This window comes from Harpia harpyja, chromosome 8 (genome assembly GCF_026419915.1).
Source record: "Harpia harpyja isolate bHarHar1 chromosome 8, bHarHar1 primary haplotype, whole genome shotgun sequence".
Lineage (NCBI taxonomy): Eukaryota > Metazoa > Chordata > Aves > Accipitriformes > Accipitridae > Harpia > Harpia harpyja.
The window spans coordinates 52,495,007-52,512,747 of NC_068947.1; the positions used below are offsets into that span (position 1 = coordinate 52,495,007).

A 17,741-nucleotide genomic window follows, 5' to 3' on the forward strand; every position below is an offset into this window, starting at 1 on the left:
CAGACAACCATACTGATAGCAACCTGTTTACGTGCTACCGGCGCCTTTTATCCCTTTACTTACTTTCTCACGTTTGTTTCTCCCCACACCATGTAGATCCGCCCCTTCCCCTGCTGTTGGTTCTTCCCCTAAACATCCCATAAATCTCGTGCAATCCCCAGATGCTCTTCTCCTGCATCCCGTAACGGGTCCCATAGCCCTGGGCAGTAACTGCCCCCTCAGTTACAAAACTCTCCCCCTGACTGATCTTGACGGGCTTTCCCCGGGACCCTGGGGCTGAGGCTCTCCTGGGACAGCCCGAGCAGGGTGTCCCTTTCTTATTTTGGGTTCCTGCCCGCCGTCGTGCCCCTGTGCTCCTGCAGACGGGCCGTTGGTGGGCCGACGGCTCCGGGGGTGGGCTTGGGAGCAGCTGCTGTCGTCTCCCTGTGCCCCTTTGTGGGTGCGCGGATGAGCTTTTGGCACACAACCTAACATTACGCCCTGCGGAGGGAGATGGGAGCCAAAGGATCTGATCCGAGTTTAACACAAATGCAGCTCTGCGCTCGTAGGTTATGAATTGATCGTGGTTAGCAGCGATCACAATTAGAAATAAGTAACTGGGCTCAGTAAGGCCAAATGCATGCATGTGCTTGTCAAGAAAATCGGTCAACACAATCGCGAAGGGGGGTCTTTGTCGTGCTTGTAATAGAATCATAGAATCATTTCGGTTGGAAAAGACCTTCAAGATCATCGATAGTCATGTCCTGCTTCCTCCTGAAGTCTGGCTGTGTCTGACCTCTATGCTCGCCTTTGTAACATACAGTACAGGAATCTCCTTTTAAGTTCCCTGAGTTGCAGGGACTTTACTCGGCCCAGTCAGAGGCATATGGGGGAATGCTATTAAAGCACTTGCTTCTAATTATCCTGATGCACAGAAACATACTTCAAGTGTGAAGGGGAAAATATGCCTTGGTTCTTTCAGAGAGATCTTGCACAGCAGAAAATGATGAGAGATGAAGGTGTGGTGGACACCAACCCAAATAGCATTTGCTTTCTGCTGGTTTTCATCTCGCCATGTTTGGCCTTGTTAAGGGACCAAATTAGTTTTTTGCGTTTTGAATTCTAGCTGATGAGTCCCTCAGGCTTCCCACCCAAAAGTGCCTACATGCCTCCCGCAGGCCTGTGTAGGCTGGAGCACGGCATCTCTTGCCTGTCAGAAGATTTCTACCTGGGAAGTGCAGTGATGAGCCAGTCTAAACATGCCAGAGCTGCTAGAACGAGCAAGGGGCTTTGCATATGCCTGTGGAGGAAACATCTCCTATAAAGAGTAAATAAAAAGCTAAAAACTAATGAATGTAGAACCATTCACGTTAAATGGCGTGTATTTCAAATAGACTAGATATTGCTGAATTGATCCCAGGAATAGATGATTGTTTTGGGACCTATATTTCTTGCCAGGTTTAAAAAGGCTCAGGTTTAAACACAGTACAACCTTTCCTCCATAACATGGGAGCAAATAACTTTTAACAGAGTTTGAGGATGGCACAAAGGCTGAAGGCACAGTAAATTGCTAACTGGCCAGACCAATCGCACAGAGCAGTCCTGGTTACTTGGCTGACTATTTAAAGTGTGCTACTTTGCATTTAGTTTCACTTTTATTGCAATTTAATCTTGTTTAATAATCTTATTTTTTATCTTAATTCATTACTTTTATAATTTCTATCTTGTTATTAATATTTAATTTTACTTGATCCTTTAAGTTGTATTAAAATGCATCTAAAATCAAATGGCACAGACTCTGCTTTTGAACAGGTGACAATCCCAGAAAGCTGTGCAAAGTGCATAGGGATCTGAGTGAACAAACAGCTGAATGTAAAAATCTACTGTGAGGTCATGGCACAGTGGGTTAATGTGAAGAGAAGCAGCAAGTAACTTTAGTTTTACATACATTACTGTGAATGCTTTTATATCCACATTTCGAAGAACTGAAAAATTTGAGATGTTTTTTAAAAAGAGTCACAGATTTATTACGGGGACTGGAAAAATTCTACAGTAAGAAACCTAAAGATCTCAGTCTGTTTAGTTTGTCAAGAAGAAAGGCAAGTGTATGAATAACTTTCCTGAAATGTAGTGGCAGGTATTAAAAAGGTCTTTAATCTTGCTGAGAACAGCAAAGCAAGGGCACCAGCAGCAGCTCTAAGTTGATGTCAGACCAATTCAAATTGTAAAGGAGAAATGCCTTTTTAAGCGATGATGGTTTAATATTGGAACAGGATATCAAAAGAATTGGTCCTTCCTCAGTCACACATCATGGCTAGATGATTTTTTCCTGTGCTTTAGCCAAGCATACATTGTGCTTGAGAAAAACACAAATACTGGTCTTCATATGGAGATAACTGTGAAATATAATAGTTGATGATGTACAGGTGGTCTGATTAAAAACGGAAGGTCTGATTTAAGGCTATTGAGGCCTTAAACCCAGTGATTCTCCTGTTTGTGGAGCTGAGTTGGCTTAAGACTGCTGGAACGAATTGTAGTGGCATTCAGAAGCCTGACGAGATGTGTTCCCACAGGAAACGAGGTGATTGCAGTAGACTGGAAGGGACTGAAAGATGTGGACCAAATCAATATGGACAGCACCAGTTCACTGCATGGCAGCAGCTTCCACCGACCTTCCACCGAGGTGAGTGCCTGTCCCAGACCCACTTGCCCAGAGGGATCAGAAAGTTTCAGTTCTTTCTGAGTTCAGAAGTGGGTGTTGTGCATCACTGAGGCATCATCTGGGAGAGGACCAGAATACCAGTGTGCACCCCAGGATCAGACTTTCATACCTGTGCAGTTTGGCTTGCATTGAATAGAGTTGAGTCACTCCCTTCACAATATCCATAGTGAGTAAGAATCTGCAAATGAAAAGTGCTTTTAACCACTCATGACTGGAGGGGAACAGAACGTGGAAAAAACTGTGGCAGTTCTGACAAGCCTATAGGTCTGCATTCCTTGAATAATGGATTCATTGAAATGTCCAGGACTATGTCTGTCCCAGCTTCTGCAGCACAGCCATAAAATCTTCTGAAGAAACACTTCTGTCTCCATTTTGATTTTTAGGGATGCGTTCACTAGTAACTCACTGCCAATTGATTTACCATGCAGTATCTCAAGGGCTGGTTCATTTGCTGTTCTGAATTATTGCAGCTTCTGCAATCTTAGATTCCTGAATTTTCAGCTCTGTAAGGTTCCGGGTGTGCAGTCATGATTAATAAAAAGATCAAAGCTATTTTAAACACATAATATTTGAGGAGTCACAAATAATGTTCACAAATAACATTAACAAATAATAGACAGTTTGCAAAACCTTACAAAATGCTAATGTATAGGTATTTTTATTTCCTTATTATACCTTGCTGGCTTGGATTGTAATTTCAATAAACTCGGAGTTGCGTGGAATCCTGGCAGAAATTGTGGGGCCCAACCTTGTATGGAAAATTCAGTTAAATCAAATGCAGCTCTAAAAGTCAATGAGCATAAACTATACCTCAGTGAACACTTTGATTTATGTGAATGGATACCATTGGTGTAACTGATACATCTAAATTTTCCTGAGTGTCCACATCCCCAAAACCAAGATGTTGAGATGTGAGTCCTCCCAGCCGAAGGAAATGCACTATGAATTGGTACTCTAATGGCTGATATGGGAAATGGATCTGGTTTGCAAGGGGAAAGTGGGTCAGAGTGGACAAACTGAAAGACTGCAAGAGAAAATAATTTCAGCAGAAAATAATCCTGTAACTTCCTGTATTATACTGAGAATACATAGGTAGTGTAGCTCCTCCTTGTGTTAGCCTCAAAGCGATGCAGCTCCCACGCAGGGGTGCCAGCATTGCAACGTTGGCAAAGAGCTGTTAGAAGGGAAGCCTTATGAAAAGGCTTTTGTTTTTCTCTCTCTTACTCTCTATATCATCCTACTCACTATTGTACCTTCAAGCCCCGTGATACCTACAGACACCATAATCAACAGCAGGGAGTGAAACCAGCTTGAAAGACGCAAGTTTTTTTAATATATCAGATAAAGCAGTGGCTGTCAATTATGGCAAACTACTAGAGAGATGCATGGCTGTTTGTGACTTGTTTGTTACACTAACATGATGTCCTTCTCTGCTTTCTTTAGCAAACACGGACAGATTTCTCCTGGGATGGTATCAATGTGAGTATGTGCCACACCACTGTTCAAATTCCTAGTCATAGGAAGACCAGGATTTTTCTGCCATTGGATACAGTGGAGACCAGAATGGACACATGATTGAAAGTCTGTAGTGCCACTGAAATTCTGGGAATTGTCTATGATTCAGGGGATGGTGATGAATTTTTGTTTGCCTCAGGGTCTTTTGCTGTCTGGCAGGTATTTAGATCTGCAGGTGGCTATTAAATTGCCTTTGTCCTCTTTGGGACAAATGCATGTCATTTCATGTGTTCTATTTTTGAGATTTCTGGGCACTGCTAGATAAAAAAGGTGTCTGTCCAGCATGTTTAAAAAATCAGTAGTCTTTGATTAGAGCATCATTTGTTCTTCTCCAGGAGTTTGGGAGAAACGTATCCCTCATTTTCAGCTGCATACAGAAGTAAAATAATTCTTGATGTCCCTTGGGGGAGATGGTCAGTACCAGGTAACTTCAGTTAACAAGTGGAAGAAGAAACAAGCAAACATTTTAACAACACATGTTCCTTGTTGCTCTTAATACCTGTGCCATGAATAAATATGGTTTTATTTTATTCTTTTTCACTGATGCAAAAACAGCATCCTGAAAAGGGAATAATGCATGTTTGTGCTACCAAACTATTTTTTCTGCTTGGAAGGCTTAAAAAATGTGTTCACATAAATTAGCTTGATAGTTTTGTACATTTGGAAAGGCAGGATTAGAAGCTCCGTTTTTTGGTAGTATAAGCATTGTCAAATCCCAGGTACTTTCAAAACTTTTAAATGGCTGTCATTTTCTGGTTCTCTGTGGTTTTAAAGCACTTGGGACACTGAATATCAAGGGGACATATTTTTAACTAACCCTTGCCCTACTGACATCTCTTTGTTGTGGCGCTTATGGCTTGGGATCTTTTGCCTAGGCTCAGTTAAAGAAACAAATTGTGCAGAAAAATAATGGTGCATGCAGCAACTGCCTAGAAGAAATCTGTTGGTTTTTTTTTCCTCACTGCACCTCTGTCTAGCTGAAAGCAAGGTACACAAACTCATGTTTCCTTCAAGATAGTAGAAGACAGTTTCCTTACTTGCAGTTTCCCATTTTCCAACCCATTCTGAATCCATGGAGCTCTTTCATAATGCAGCTCTTTCTCAGTGTAATTCCATAGATCTTTGGTATCAAAGCTGGCTCATGAATTTCCTTCCCTTCCCATTCATTCCTTCCTTTGTGTCGTAGCTCTCCAACCTCGTAGTGGTAGACACCTTCAGTTTACTCTCTTTTCTGCACCATTTTCATGAGGTGGCTCACAGCACAGCCCCCAGGCTGTCTTGAAACTAAATGGGTAGATACTGAACAGGCAGGAGTGACCAGTGGGAGCATTGATGGACGTTCTTCAAAGGAAATGCATCATGGAACAAGGGCTGTGTTCTCACTTTTTACTGTTCTTCCCCTGCTTTCTGATTTCTTCAGCTCACATGTTACACACAGACATTTCTGGCTCCAGAGTTACAGGATGCCTTAGCTGCTGCATTTACACTCAGTTTCCAGAGAAACTCACCTCTCGTATTTTGGCAGTTGACTGGGATTATATGCAGTTCAACATCTTTACAATGCCTGCCTTTGCCTCCAACTTTTTGACTGCCCAGTTATTGCTCTGCTCACTTTTTTGTGAGATTTGTGCCTATGACCAAATGCTTGCTTCATGATTTAAAATTTCCAGTGTCATGGTCACTACTTTTGAGTATCTTTGTGTTTGAAACATGCTGGACTTGATTTCCAGAGAGTTTGAAATGAAGAGCAGAAGCAATGCTTGTTTAGCCCTTGTGAAAATTAACCTTCAGATGCAATGCCTGGCATCTCTGAAGAAGCCTGATGAATTCATCTCGAGGGATTGTGTTTTATGATGATGTTTGTGACTGCTGCCTGTCCCAATAGTTTCCTGTCCTTGTTATTCAGGGACTGAGGATGAACATAGAGAAGGGAGTAAAGGGAATTAAGCAGAACTGTAGACCTCATTTCTTTACAGGTAGTTGTAGGTGCTTGAAACAGGATGCATCACTGATACAGTCACGTTCATTTTATTAAGACCATATGAGAAAAAATGAAAAGCAAAAGGAACATATAAAAATTAATGTCTGTAATATGATGCATATGTGATGCATTACTGTGTCTTGCCTATCACCTTGTCAGCTCCCCATTGTAAGCTCCCTCAATTGTCCATCAGCCATGTCTTTCATCTCCAACAAAGAGCTGGGAGCAGTGCAGCATGTCTGTGGAGGACTGGCAGCAGCCAAAGGGAGGCTTCTCACAGCCTGCTTCTGCCTCTCCCACTGACCTTGCCTCACTCAGTCCCAATGCTACGCAATATCCAGTCCTGGTTAAATAGCCTCTAATTTTTCCTTCCCTTCTTTTGTTCTTTTTCTTGTTGCTTGCTTCTGCTCCTCATCTTCTCCCTACCTTCTGGAATCCTTATACTGATTTCTCACTTCAGTTCACTTCCTTTTCTCCTTCCTGTATATCATTTCTTCATATTCTCTCTCTTTTCAGCTCTCCATGGAAGATACGACCTCCATCCTCCCCAAGCTGAAACGCAACTCCAATGCTTATGGGATTGGGGCTTTGGCTAAGTCATCTTTCTCTGGTGAGGTCCTCAAAATTTGGGTTTCTCCTTGGCAGCTTCTCTCCACAGGCCTTTGTGCCTTTTCCCATATCTCTCTGTTGCTCTCCCAGCTGCTCCTTTCTGACTCCTGCCTTTCGAGGCCTTAGAGGAGTTTCCACCACCATGGTTCTAGACACAGAAATCTCTTAGCTGTTGCCCTTGCAAAGAGCAGATTTGTCTTACTCCTGTTGGCTTCTCACCACGCACCCCAGCTCACACATCTTCAATTGCTTCCCCTCAAGCAGTCTTGGGTTTAACCCCATTTTCTATTTCTTAGTTTGTTCACTTCCAGGCTTCATCCTTCATGCCCAGCTCTGTCCTAAATGGATTCTAGGCAAGGAAGGAAATGGTCTTTCATACTTGGGGTTTCCCTTTTTCCCCCTTCTGAGAGCCAGCCCAAGGGAAGATGGAGAAACTCTCCTGGAGAGTGATAGAGTGCAAGGTGGGAGACACTCAACCCCAGGCCTGAACCCTGTCAGGAAAGGAGGGGAGAAGCTCCACTTCCAAGAGAGGTAAACAGCACGACAGACAACCCTGGAACTGTGTAATAGCCCCTCCTTGTTTTCTAATGTCTGGCCCCTTAGGGATATCTCGCAGCATGAAGGACCACGTCACAAAGCCAACGGCCATGGGCCAAGGCCGTGTGGCTCACATGATTGAATGGCAAGGCTGGGGCAAAGGAAACAGCCAGCAGCAGCAGCACACGCATGAGACGGCACGCAAAGACGCCGATGCCTACTCAGACCTGAGCGATGGTGAAAAGGAGGCCCGGTTCCTTGCAGGTAGCGCTAACTTTTTGGCGCGTGGATTGGATTGGTTGGGATGCCCCAGAGCAGAATCCCCGAGAGACCAAAGTGCAGGAACCTGAGAAACACACTCAGGAGAGCCTGTGGGTGGTTCAGATGGGCGAAGGAGAGAGGGAGTGTGGTTGGCGTATTGCCGATGGAATGCAGAGTGGAGGTTGTGGGTGGTGGGTGTTGCTGAGATAGGACAAGAGTGGGACAGTGTGACCAGGAGATGAGGTTAAAGAGGGTGGTGGGAAGTGGAAACTTTCACACATCCCTGCTTCCCCTCCCTGTCTTCTTTGGCACAGGAGTGATGGAGCAATTCGCTATTTCTGAGGCAACTCTCATGGCCTGGTCCTCCATGGATGGTGAGGATGTGAGTGTAAACTCAAATCAGGAGAACCCAGCAGGCAACTACTCCGAGAACTATCAGGAGCTAATGGAGAGCCAAGGTGAGCTCCAGTGCCTCTTGCTAATCTTGAAACACCCTTTTCCTGCTCTTGTTATCATGTTGCTCTCTTTCCCTCTACATTGTTTTATTCTGTAGCCTCAATTTTGGGGATATCGATCTAGCAGAGGCATCACCCATTTGTGGAGCTGTCCAAGGAATCTAATCTTAACAGGGAGGCTCCAAAGCCCAGTTCCTTTGCCTTTTTTGGGCGCAACTGTGGAAAGCTACCAGCTCTTGCAGTCAGTTGTGGGTATAATCAAGTTCACCTGCCTACTGCCTAGAACTGCCTTTTCTCTTCACCCTCCTCCCCACTAAAGGATTTACCTGCCCTGTGCTGTGCAGTGCAGTGCCATGCGCAGGCACACAAGCGATCTGAACGAGCCAGCTTGGCCTGGAGAGAGTGTCTAACTGTGTGTTGTTTCCCTCCTTCACTTGCAGAGCATATGGCCCAGACGCAGTATGATAGCTGGCCTCATTCCTACGTCTCGCAGGGCATGTATTGCTTAGGTTCATCCGACGCCTGGGAGACCAGTGACCAGTCCCTCATCGCTTCCCCAGCAACCGGCTCCTACCTAGGCCAGAATTTTGATGAGTCCCAGACAAACCTTCAGGAGAGCATTTTGATTCAGAGCAGCCTTCTGCAGCAGCAACAGCTGCAGCAGCAGCGGCAGGAGCAGAACTTCATCCAGAGCACGGGGCTGGTCCACGTGTGGCCCCTGCAGACTGCTCAGGGCGGGGCTGGGGCTGAGTCCAGCACGTACCTGGAGGACCACATTGAGGAGGAAGGGAACCCGCGGCTGGAGAAGGCTCCTCTCCTAAACAAGAAGCCCTCTCCAGAGGAGGATGATGCAGTGTGCCGGGACCTGGAATCACTGTCTCCTCGAGAGGAGATGGAACACGCTGCACTGAGCCGCAAAGTCTCAGATGTCACCTCCTCTGGGGTGCAGTCCTTTGATGAGGAAGAGGGAGAAGCAAACAACTGATGCTTTCTGTGAAGTTCTCGTCACTGCTGAACAAAGAGAGGGGTGGCAAGGAATGAAATTACAGGGATTCTTCTCTCCAGCTCCCCGTCCTTCTGAGCAGACACACCTTCCATTCCTGACATTTAATTATTTTTTTAAACAAGAGGAAAATCTCAAAGGGATTGACACATGAAGACCTCTTCTTTCCCTCCACCATGGACACATATTTTTGATTTTCGTTGCTCAGGGCACCACATGTGAGGTGCTTGGAGAGATCTGGATTGGTAAATCATTTCTAAATCTTTTTAATACAAAGTCTTGGCTGTGGATACAAACTCTTCTGGTACTGGGGATGTGGCTGATGAGACAGGCTTGGTATAGGGAGCGGCTATGTGGCTAGAATCCATCTTGGCAGAATGGATGTTGCTCTGTGGACATGGTCCCCTTTGATAGAATATATGAATATAAACTGGTTTAAAATGAAGATATGGCTTTACAAATATAGATTGCACTTGTATTGTGATCGTGGCTGATACAGAGGATAAGGCTGTATTTGATACAGACTGTACTGAGATGAAAGATTCGCTGTGTAACCAGATCCTCAATAGCACCTTGATATGAAATTGTAGGCTCGATGGATACAAGCTGCGCTCTGTGGGGACGGGCTGTGCTGCAATACAGATGGTGTGGCTCTGTGGGCATGGCTCTGCTGTGGCATGGAAGAATGGATGCAGATACGAATCTAACCCTGCTCTCAGATATTCATGCTTTGGTCTCTTTCTAAATCTTTCATTTATTTGTTTCTCTCTGACATTTCTACCTTCCCAGGAGCTGGCAGGAGTGGTGTGTCCTTTTGGCATCAGGTACTGGATGCCAGTGGAAAGGACATTTTCAGCTACAGAGACAGTCATAAAAAGCTGACTCTTGCAGGGGGCTTGAGAGCATGTCCATCTTGGTGCTGCTGCTGTATCCTTCTGTTTTTTCCCTTGCCAGCAGTATGGGGAGACCCAGAGAGTAGGCAGCAGAACCAGGAACAGTGTGTACAGCTATGAGATGACAGATATCCAATTTACATTGGAGTTTTCCGTTTTTGCTTTTTTTAACGTTTTTATATTGCTGGGTAAGTGTTCCTAACAAAGCAGTTAATAGTGGGAAAGGCCTGTACTCCAGTCATCACTTAACAGAAATACTGCACCTTTCCCATTTCTGCCACTCCTTCTGCAGTGCCAAATGTAGCTGGAGGAAGAGGGGTGAGAGGGAGTTTTCTCCTCCTATTTATTTCTTCCTCCTGCCTATATTTTCTTCTTTTGTTTTCCTACCCCCAAGCAATGTAAATAATGCTCGGTACTTGGTCTGTCTGTTTTTCCCTCCCATCTCTTTTCTAGGAGTGGAGAAAGCTAATTTCAGGAGTTTTCCCTATTTGTACGGGTTCTATATTTTTTTTGTTAAAAAAATATGGTTCATTGACTAGGGGGAATTCGGTCTCTTGCAATTCCTCACCATGTTTTTACAGACCTCCTTTTGGGAGGGGGAGGGGCTTTGAAAGGAAATTGAAAAAACTGTCTCCTTTTGCACTCTCACCAGAAAATAAACAGGGGCAAAAGCAAAAGAAAAAATTGCACAAGGCTATCAATTTTGCTGGAGGACTGAACAGAACCAGCAGAGATGACCCAAGTGCTGAGTTTTAATTGCAACACCTCTTGCAAGGAAGCATCAGCAAAGCATGGGTTTAGATCAGATGCTAGATCTGATGAGCTAGAGAAAGGAATTTGCCTGGACACTGCCATACTGTTCCAGGGGCAACTCTTTCTCACTTACTCTGACTCATATCTGCTCCGTCTACATTTGTCTCTTCTTCGCCTCCTCTTCAGGCTTGGTGTATTTTTTGGATGACAGGAGAGTGATACATGTTCCTTTCCTGATTCAGGTTTAGTCCCCGCATGTTTGCAGGGAAGAACGGCTGAGGAGAATAAAATGTGACTGAAGTAATATCATCAAGTGTCAGAGTTCAGACAGCTCCTGGCAAGCAAAGCAGATGATGTCCAAGAATTATGAAAAGTACGAATGGGACTCTCAGGTAGAACTTGACCCCACTCAGCTTTCTCCCACTTACACAGGCAGCTGCATGAAGAGGGTCTCCTCTATGAACGCCCAAGTCTTTCCAGCCAAGTCCACTTCAAGCGGATCTGTCTTCCCTCTCCATTACACCTCTAAAGGAAAGACCTTTGGGATATTTAAGTAAGACTGGTAATTTGGTGTAGGTAAGAGATAAAAGTTTTTGTGACCACCTTTTTTTACCCATTTGCTTGGGCTTGCTTACATCTCTCTAAGGAGGTAGCTCTTCTCCTGAATGATGACCTTTCAATATCTCTTTAAAGATGTTTACACATTCAGGTGCTAACCTCCCCCGGGCAGGAGGGCTTGATAAAGATGATCTCCTACAGTTCTTGCAGGGCCAGTGCTAGCTCATTGTCCTGAACTGCTTTGGGTCTAGCCATGGAGCAGGGCCTAGGAAATCACACTAGCCAGAACAGGGAGACTGGGCAAGTGCCAAGGGCACCTCAGCAGATGACAAACGAGTAAGTGTTAACCTTTTCTTATTGCTTTTTTAAAAAGCCTTCAGGGAAACAAAAATTGTCGGGTATGTTCCTTTGTGGGAGAAGACTTGGGTAGCTTGTTGCTTTTTTCTCCAAACCATTTTGTTCCCGCGTGCCTCTCCAGGACCAATCTGGATGTTTACGGTAACTTTCAGAGTAGCTTCTAATGATCCTTCTGTGTTGTTTACAGGATTGGGACAAGCGGGTCAACTTGTCCAGGGCTTCTTTTTCTTTTAATGTGGACATGCGGTACATTTACTAAGCTGTCTGACTGATTTCTAAAAGATGTACATTATCTCCATGCAAGGCAGTGACAGAAAATTATCTATGTGGGAAAAAGTGTGAAAAAAAATTGACCTTATAGAAAAATCTATGGAGTTCAATAGGAAGAGAAAACCTATCTGTAGAGTTTTCTAACCTCTGTGGAATGGCATAGAGAATTATACCCTGCTGTATAATTCCATAACCTGATCTCTAGAAACCTGTAGATAGACCCTCATCCCCTGTGGATTCAGACTGGTTTGAACACTACTCTCTATAAAAACTTTCAAGCTTGCTAAATTCTATAAATTTTTTTCATAAAGGCCTCGACTTTCTGTGAATAATAAAATTTCAGCCTTTTTCTGGGGAAAAAGAAAAAAGAAAAAGAAAAAGGCTGTTTTCCGTGATCTCTCCACAGTCCAAAAGAGAAATGTATCTACATTTGCTAGGAGCTTGACTGGAGAGAGCAGGTCTGCCCATCCACACTTGCTACCTGAGTGAGCATCCTGAGCTGAACTGGAAAGGCAGTTTGAATCTCTTTGAAAATGGAAAATGATTTGTATAACCTGGCCTTTTCTTATGTAACAGGCCTGCTGCTTGTGTGTATCCAATATCAGAGAGGGGGACCTGGAACCTACTGTACATTTCCCAGAAAAGCTGTTATTATGTAGCTACACCTATTCAAGCATATGGAAGGCACAGGTGCTCCGTGAGCAAAATTTGGCCTGCAGTTCCTTTATCCTGGTGAGGAGGGATGAGTTGGAGAGAGTCCAGCCAAATACTCAGAGCCCAAATTGAATCTGTGAGGCTGAAAATAAGAAGGAAAGGTAAGCTCAGTATCCCTGATCTACAGTTACTAAGAAACTGAGCCCTACTGTTCATTTACACAAACCCTTTGTAAAGCAGAGCTGCACTGCATAAAAATTTGGGATTTTCTTGAAGCAGCTGAGGTAGAAGATTCCCATCTTTCCCCCCAAGCCTTTGTCTTCAGCAGGAACTCATTGGAATTATTGTGCTGAACACGAAGGAAGGCTTAAACACAAGTGTCCCTAATTGAAAAAGATCTCAGATTCCCCTGCAAGAAAATTCTCTCTTGTTCCTTTTCCCATGATTGCTCATATCTGATCAGTTACGCTATTTCATAAGGGTTTTTTTTTTATAGAAGTCTTAAGCTTTCTTTACGAGCCTTGTGAGTTCTCTTCAACTCCATTACCTCAGGCTCTGGGATGGAGAAGTCAATCTGCTTCTTTCAGTTACTGTGCCTCTAAATCATCTTATTCTGGAAAGCTGCTGACAAGTCACCCACTTGCTTTTCCCCCCTTAAAAACTTTAACATCACCTTTCATGATAGGCTTGCAGCAGAAAACCATACCTCTAAGTTTAACCATACCTCTAAGCTGATGGAATGGTGAGCTGCTGTGGAGGAGGCAGCCCTCTGCCCTGACTGTGCTCACCTCCCACAAGCCTCGTGCTGATGCACAGCTGACCCCGTAGCAAGCCACTGCACTTTTATCCTACTACAAAAGTGAAGCGGGAACAGCTGTGAGCAGAGGGGGAGAGAGAGCACTATTCTCAGCAGCTGGCCTTTATATCAGGTTAGGGAAATTGGGAAAGTGCACTTTGAAATGGCATCCTCATGATGATTCTAAGCTGCTAAAAGGAGCTGTCATGCCTCCTCCCTTCCATCACCACCAGCTGTTTACTTCTACTGCCTAAGAAGCACCAGTGCTAACAGTCATTTGGCTGCCCAGGAACTGGCCCCATTGAAAACTAACCCTGTCCCCTATCAAAATAAGGGTTTCAGTGGGATCAGCTCCTTGTATTGTTTCACTTGGTGAGGCAAGCATCACTGAGGGCTGGTGAAATGTGTGGATGGTCATGTTGAAGACTATTTCTTTGGTTGCATATGCAACTTAAATTGGCTTAAGCTGATTGTGGAATATCTGTCTGAGAAGAATAAAGCCAGCTGAGGTACCAGTGAGGACATTTTCCCCCCTTCCTTCCCTAGTGTTTTCCCTAGAATTTCTAGTATGCTCTTACCTGATTTGGTCTTTGTTGTTATTTAATGCCCTGTTATTTCCCTTACTCTTCCCTCCTCTTTCACAGGCTCCTTTGAGATAAACCCTTGCAATCGGGCAGGAGGAGATGAGTAACTTGATATACGCATGGAATTAATAAAATTAACATGCACGAATCTCGTATGCGCTCAGTGATTAGACTCCATGGCAGCTAAAGATACTGATAAGTCTTCTGTAATTGCAAGAGGCAGAGCCTTGTGCAGGAATGAAGCACAGCTGTTGGAGGTGAGGTTTATCCCTATCTTTTAGCCAGTTCCAATCTAGTGTGAGATCCAGAATGGCACTTCACACCTAGGCAGAGTCTGTGCGTGATGTACTGTGTACAACAACAACTAAAAAAATCTTAGTTGTAGGCCCAGAGAAGAGACCTGGAGAAAAGGAAACTGTTCTCTTCATTTGACAGAGGTATGAGGTATGGTGGTGAGTCAAGGTAGTGTGCAACAGTACGGGCTTGTGGACAACTATGGGTGCTCTGTGCAATAGCAAGGAGAAATCTAGCCAGAGAGGGAAAGACATTGAGAGAGAGGCTTGGGAAAAGATCAGGAGAGGTTTGACATCTTATGTTTGCACAACACAGGTAGGAAGCTTCATGGCGGACTCCAGGCAGAATGGGCTCAGGTGCAGAATTGCTACACAAGCTGTAGCTCCAGGATTGGTGCAGCTTATGGTACTCCTTAGTCCAAGCCACACTTCTTTCTGTAAGTCAGAGTGACAGGAAAGAGACCTCCCTGAATTTGGGCCCCTACTGGCTTCTTTTTTCCTCATCTGTGAAAAACAGTTCACAATATGCTTAATTCTTCAGGGGAGTCATATAGGAAATACAACAAGTAAGAACTTAGTCATTGTCCAAATGAAGTTAATGTGAGTTCTGTTCTCACTGGAAACCCAAAATATCTAAATTTAGCTCAGTTTGCCTTAACTGTTGTATTGGTAATTGCCTAGGAGGAGAAACAAACTAAAATAAATCCACCCCTAAATATTGTAGAGAGCAGAGCAATGTTGGCATAGTTTAAGCTCTTCCTTCTAATTTCTCCCAGATGGAATTTCCCATGTTCCTTGTTCAGACAACTCTAAACAATCTGGCATTTCCCTTATACTAACTCTTTGGCTTTTTCCAAAAGAAAAGGAAAAGAAAGGAAAGATTCTTTGGTTCTCCTCCCCTGTAGCAATCTGACAGGGAAAGTTTTCTATGCCATGGCTCAGGGAAGGGAAAAATAAACAGGGAAAATGTGAGTAAAGTAGTGCCTATTAGAACTAAATGTATGTGTAGGACGGCCTACAGTCAGTAAAGCACAGTCTCGAATATGAATGCAAGCTGTAAAGTCAATGTCAGGTGCCTCTTTCGTACCATAGGCTTTTCCCAGGCTCAGTAGTAGTGAACCTGCACAGGAGCAGAAGAGAACAGCTGGACATCTGTGCCAGATCAATGTCTCTCTGGCTCAGAACATGTCATGGAGCCTGGGCAAGACTGTTGGGGACACTATGCTCTCTCAGCAGCACAGCCAGGTTCATTAATTGGCTGGGGTAGGGATGAAGACAAATGATTATTATGTTAACAAATGGACATGGAAGATATTAGAACATTAGGGTCAATTTACATCCTCGCACTGACTTTTTTCCCCAGCATAGGCAGAACAAAGTGTTATCTTTTCCTTGGAAATCAAGAGAAGCTCTATGATTGTCAGCGTTGGTCTGCGCAAAAGAAAATAAATGTGATATATTTTTCCAGTGCAGATACACATTGTTGGAAGAGGAAAAATTTAGTCAGGCTGTCACTCTCTCAGAAAGAGTATGTTTACCAAAACTGTAAAGACTTGTTCAAGGATGTTCTCAGTGCGGGTATTGCAGAATCAGAATGGTTTGGGTTGGAAGGGACCTTAAAGATCATCTAGTTCCAACCCCCCCTGCCATGGGCAGGACTTAACTACTGATGAGCAGTAGCTGCTGTCTTCTGGGAAGAGAGGGATTGCAGTGTTCTGTGGAAAGAATGCTACTGAGGATCTTCCTCATCTCCTTTGACTGGGGACATTTTAAATGCCCTCTGAAACCTAGTCTTGTTTTTCCTTTCCCATAAGGGATCAAATGTCCATGCTAGCAAGACAAAAACATCTAAAAAGGCTTTTCTCCATTATGGAGACAAGATCATGCACCAAGATTTACTTCTAATAAGATAAAGGCATCTAGTCTAGATTCACTGGCCTTCTGGATTCATTTTCATTGGGCATGAAATCCAGTCATGAGTTGGAGGTCAAAAGGTTAAGAACCCTCTTCCAGAGCTCTGCCAAGTTCCCATGAGGCAAGTACAGGTGGGCTTCCCTTCTTTTCAGATACTGCATGTGTGAGCAATGTAGCAAGCCAAAAGCTCTTTTGCAGGTATATATTCTTGTTTGGCTTCAATTTTTCTTCTCTGATTTGTGGATGTTGTGCATGATTGGAGGTCTCTGGGAATCCCTACACTATAAAACTGGGACTCAAAAGTAATTTTACAGGGAACAGGATTTCTCTTGTTCCAGCTTTTTTCAGAGATGGGAGGGTACAGACTGAGGATTTGGGAGGTACAAGGGTGGTGGATGGGAGTCTCAGGGGTGGCATGCGGAATGGAGTCCTGAAGCATGTTTAAAAGTAACTAAAGGCTTGGGTCTTCAAATGTTGTATTCTCAGTATCTGAAACTGCTTTAGCATAAGCGTATGGGACAATGGAGGTTGCCGCAAAGCAATTTTAAAGAGCTTCCCCCAAGCCTGTACGCATTTTCATTAGGGGGGAGGCTGCATGGTGATTATATGTGTTCTTTCAAGCTAGTGTTTACAGAGGTGCATTGATGTTTGGGGGGAAGGTACTGAATGGAAGTAAAACAAAAAGGGAAAGGGACCCACTACTGAAAGCTTTCATCCTTACCTTGTCCCACACTAGCCCTTAATAAGTCTGATTTGCCTTTGGTCTTCCAGCTCCAAAACATGTTTGCCTGAAAATTTTTGTTGGATATACTTCGCATGTTTTGATAATGTGACTTATGAGATAACACTTCTACAAAGATATATATAAATACATACATGTACAACCACATACATACATGTACACACACTACATATAGACTTAGGAAACTATATGGCACTATACACCTCCATGCCTGTATGTGGCAGCAACCACAGTAAAGGAGGGGAGGTAGCTCAAAATAGCATGTACAGTCCTTTATGGAGTTGTTATTAAACAGAATGTGGTCTTGCCGTCCTGGCTGGTGGAAGTGTGTTATTTCTGTGGGACTGGTTCCAGGGGAGTTGCGTCTGAGGAAGGAGGATCCTAGGAAGAGGGGGTGGGTCTCAATGAGATAGTCTGATGGAGGACGTTGAAAAGGATCCGTGGTGGCTTGGAGAAGCATCCCAGAGTAGGAAATATATGATACACTATTTCTCATTAAGAAGATAAGAACATCACATGTTCGACTATACAGGGCTAAAATCTCACGTGTGCCTGTGGCTACCATGACACAAATCCCAGGCCATTGTGGCAGACCTGATGATGGACAGCATCACATCGACGGGATCCTCTAGTTTAGCATAGAGTCAGTTTCCCTGTTACACTGAAACAGCATTTTCCAGATGATACATACAAGTTTTGTCCCAATACTGGTGACATGCAGACACATCTGGTACAGAGTTGGACAGAAGTTTCACAACAGCAGGTTAGGACAGGACACAAAGAGGAGTCTGATGCTGGGGTTGTAAAAGGCACTGACACGGGGTAGCAAGACTCTGGGTTCACATTCCGGTTTTAAAATAGGTGC

General features: G+C 44.1%; 1 protein-coding gene across 8 annotated transcripts in view; it reads left to right on the forward strand.

The window, feature by feature from the left end:
- The window catches only part of FAM131B (family with sequence similarity 131 member B), a 33,786-nt gene extending 16,598 nt beyond the window's left edge, over nucleotides 1-17,188 (forward strand). The window contains exons 2-8 of one of the 8 annotated variants that reach the window (XR_008236379.1): nucleotides 2,553-2,662; nucleotides 4,145-4,180; nucleotides 6,714-6,807; nucleotides 7,410-7,607; nucleotides 7,919-8,062; nucleotides 8,500-12,708; nucleotides 13,988-17,188. Coding sequence is in view for 2 of the 8 variants with exons in the window: in XM_052794939.1 (XP_052650899.1) it covers nucleotides 2,553-2,662; nucleotides 4,145-4,180; nucleotides 6,714-6,807; nucleotides 7,410-7,607; nucleotides 7,919-8,062; nucleotides 8,500-9,044 (1,127 nt within the window). In the remaining 6 variants the exon portion in view is untranslated. Of the gene's footprint in view, nucleotides 1-2,552; nucleotides 2,663-4,144; nucleotides 4,181-6,713; nucleotides 6,808-7,409; nucleotides 7,608-7,918; nucleotides 8,063-8,499 lie in introns of all 8 variants that reach the window. The other 7 variants (XR_008236378.1, XR_008236380.1, XR_008236377.1 and 4 more) reach the window with 7 other exon arrangements.
- The last annotated feature ends 553 nt before the right edge of the window (nucleotides 17,189-17,741 follow it).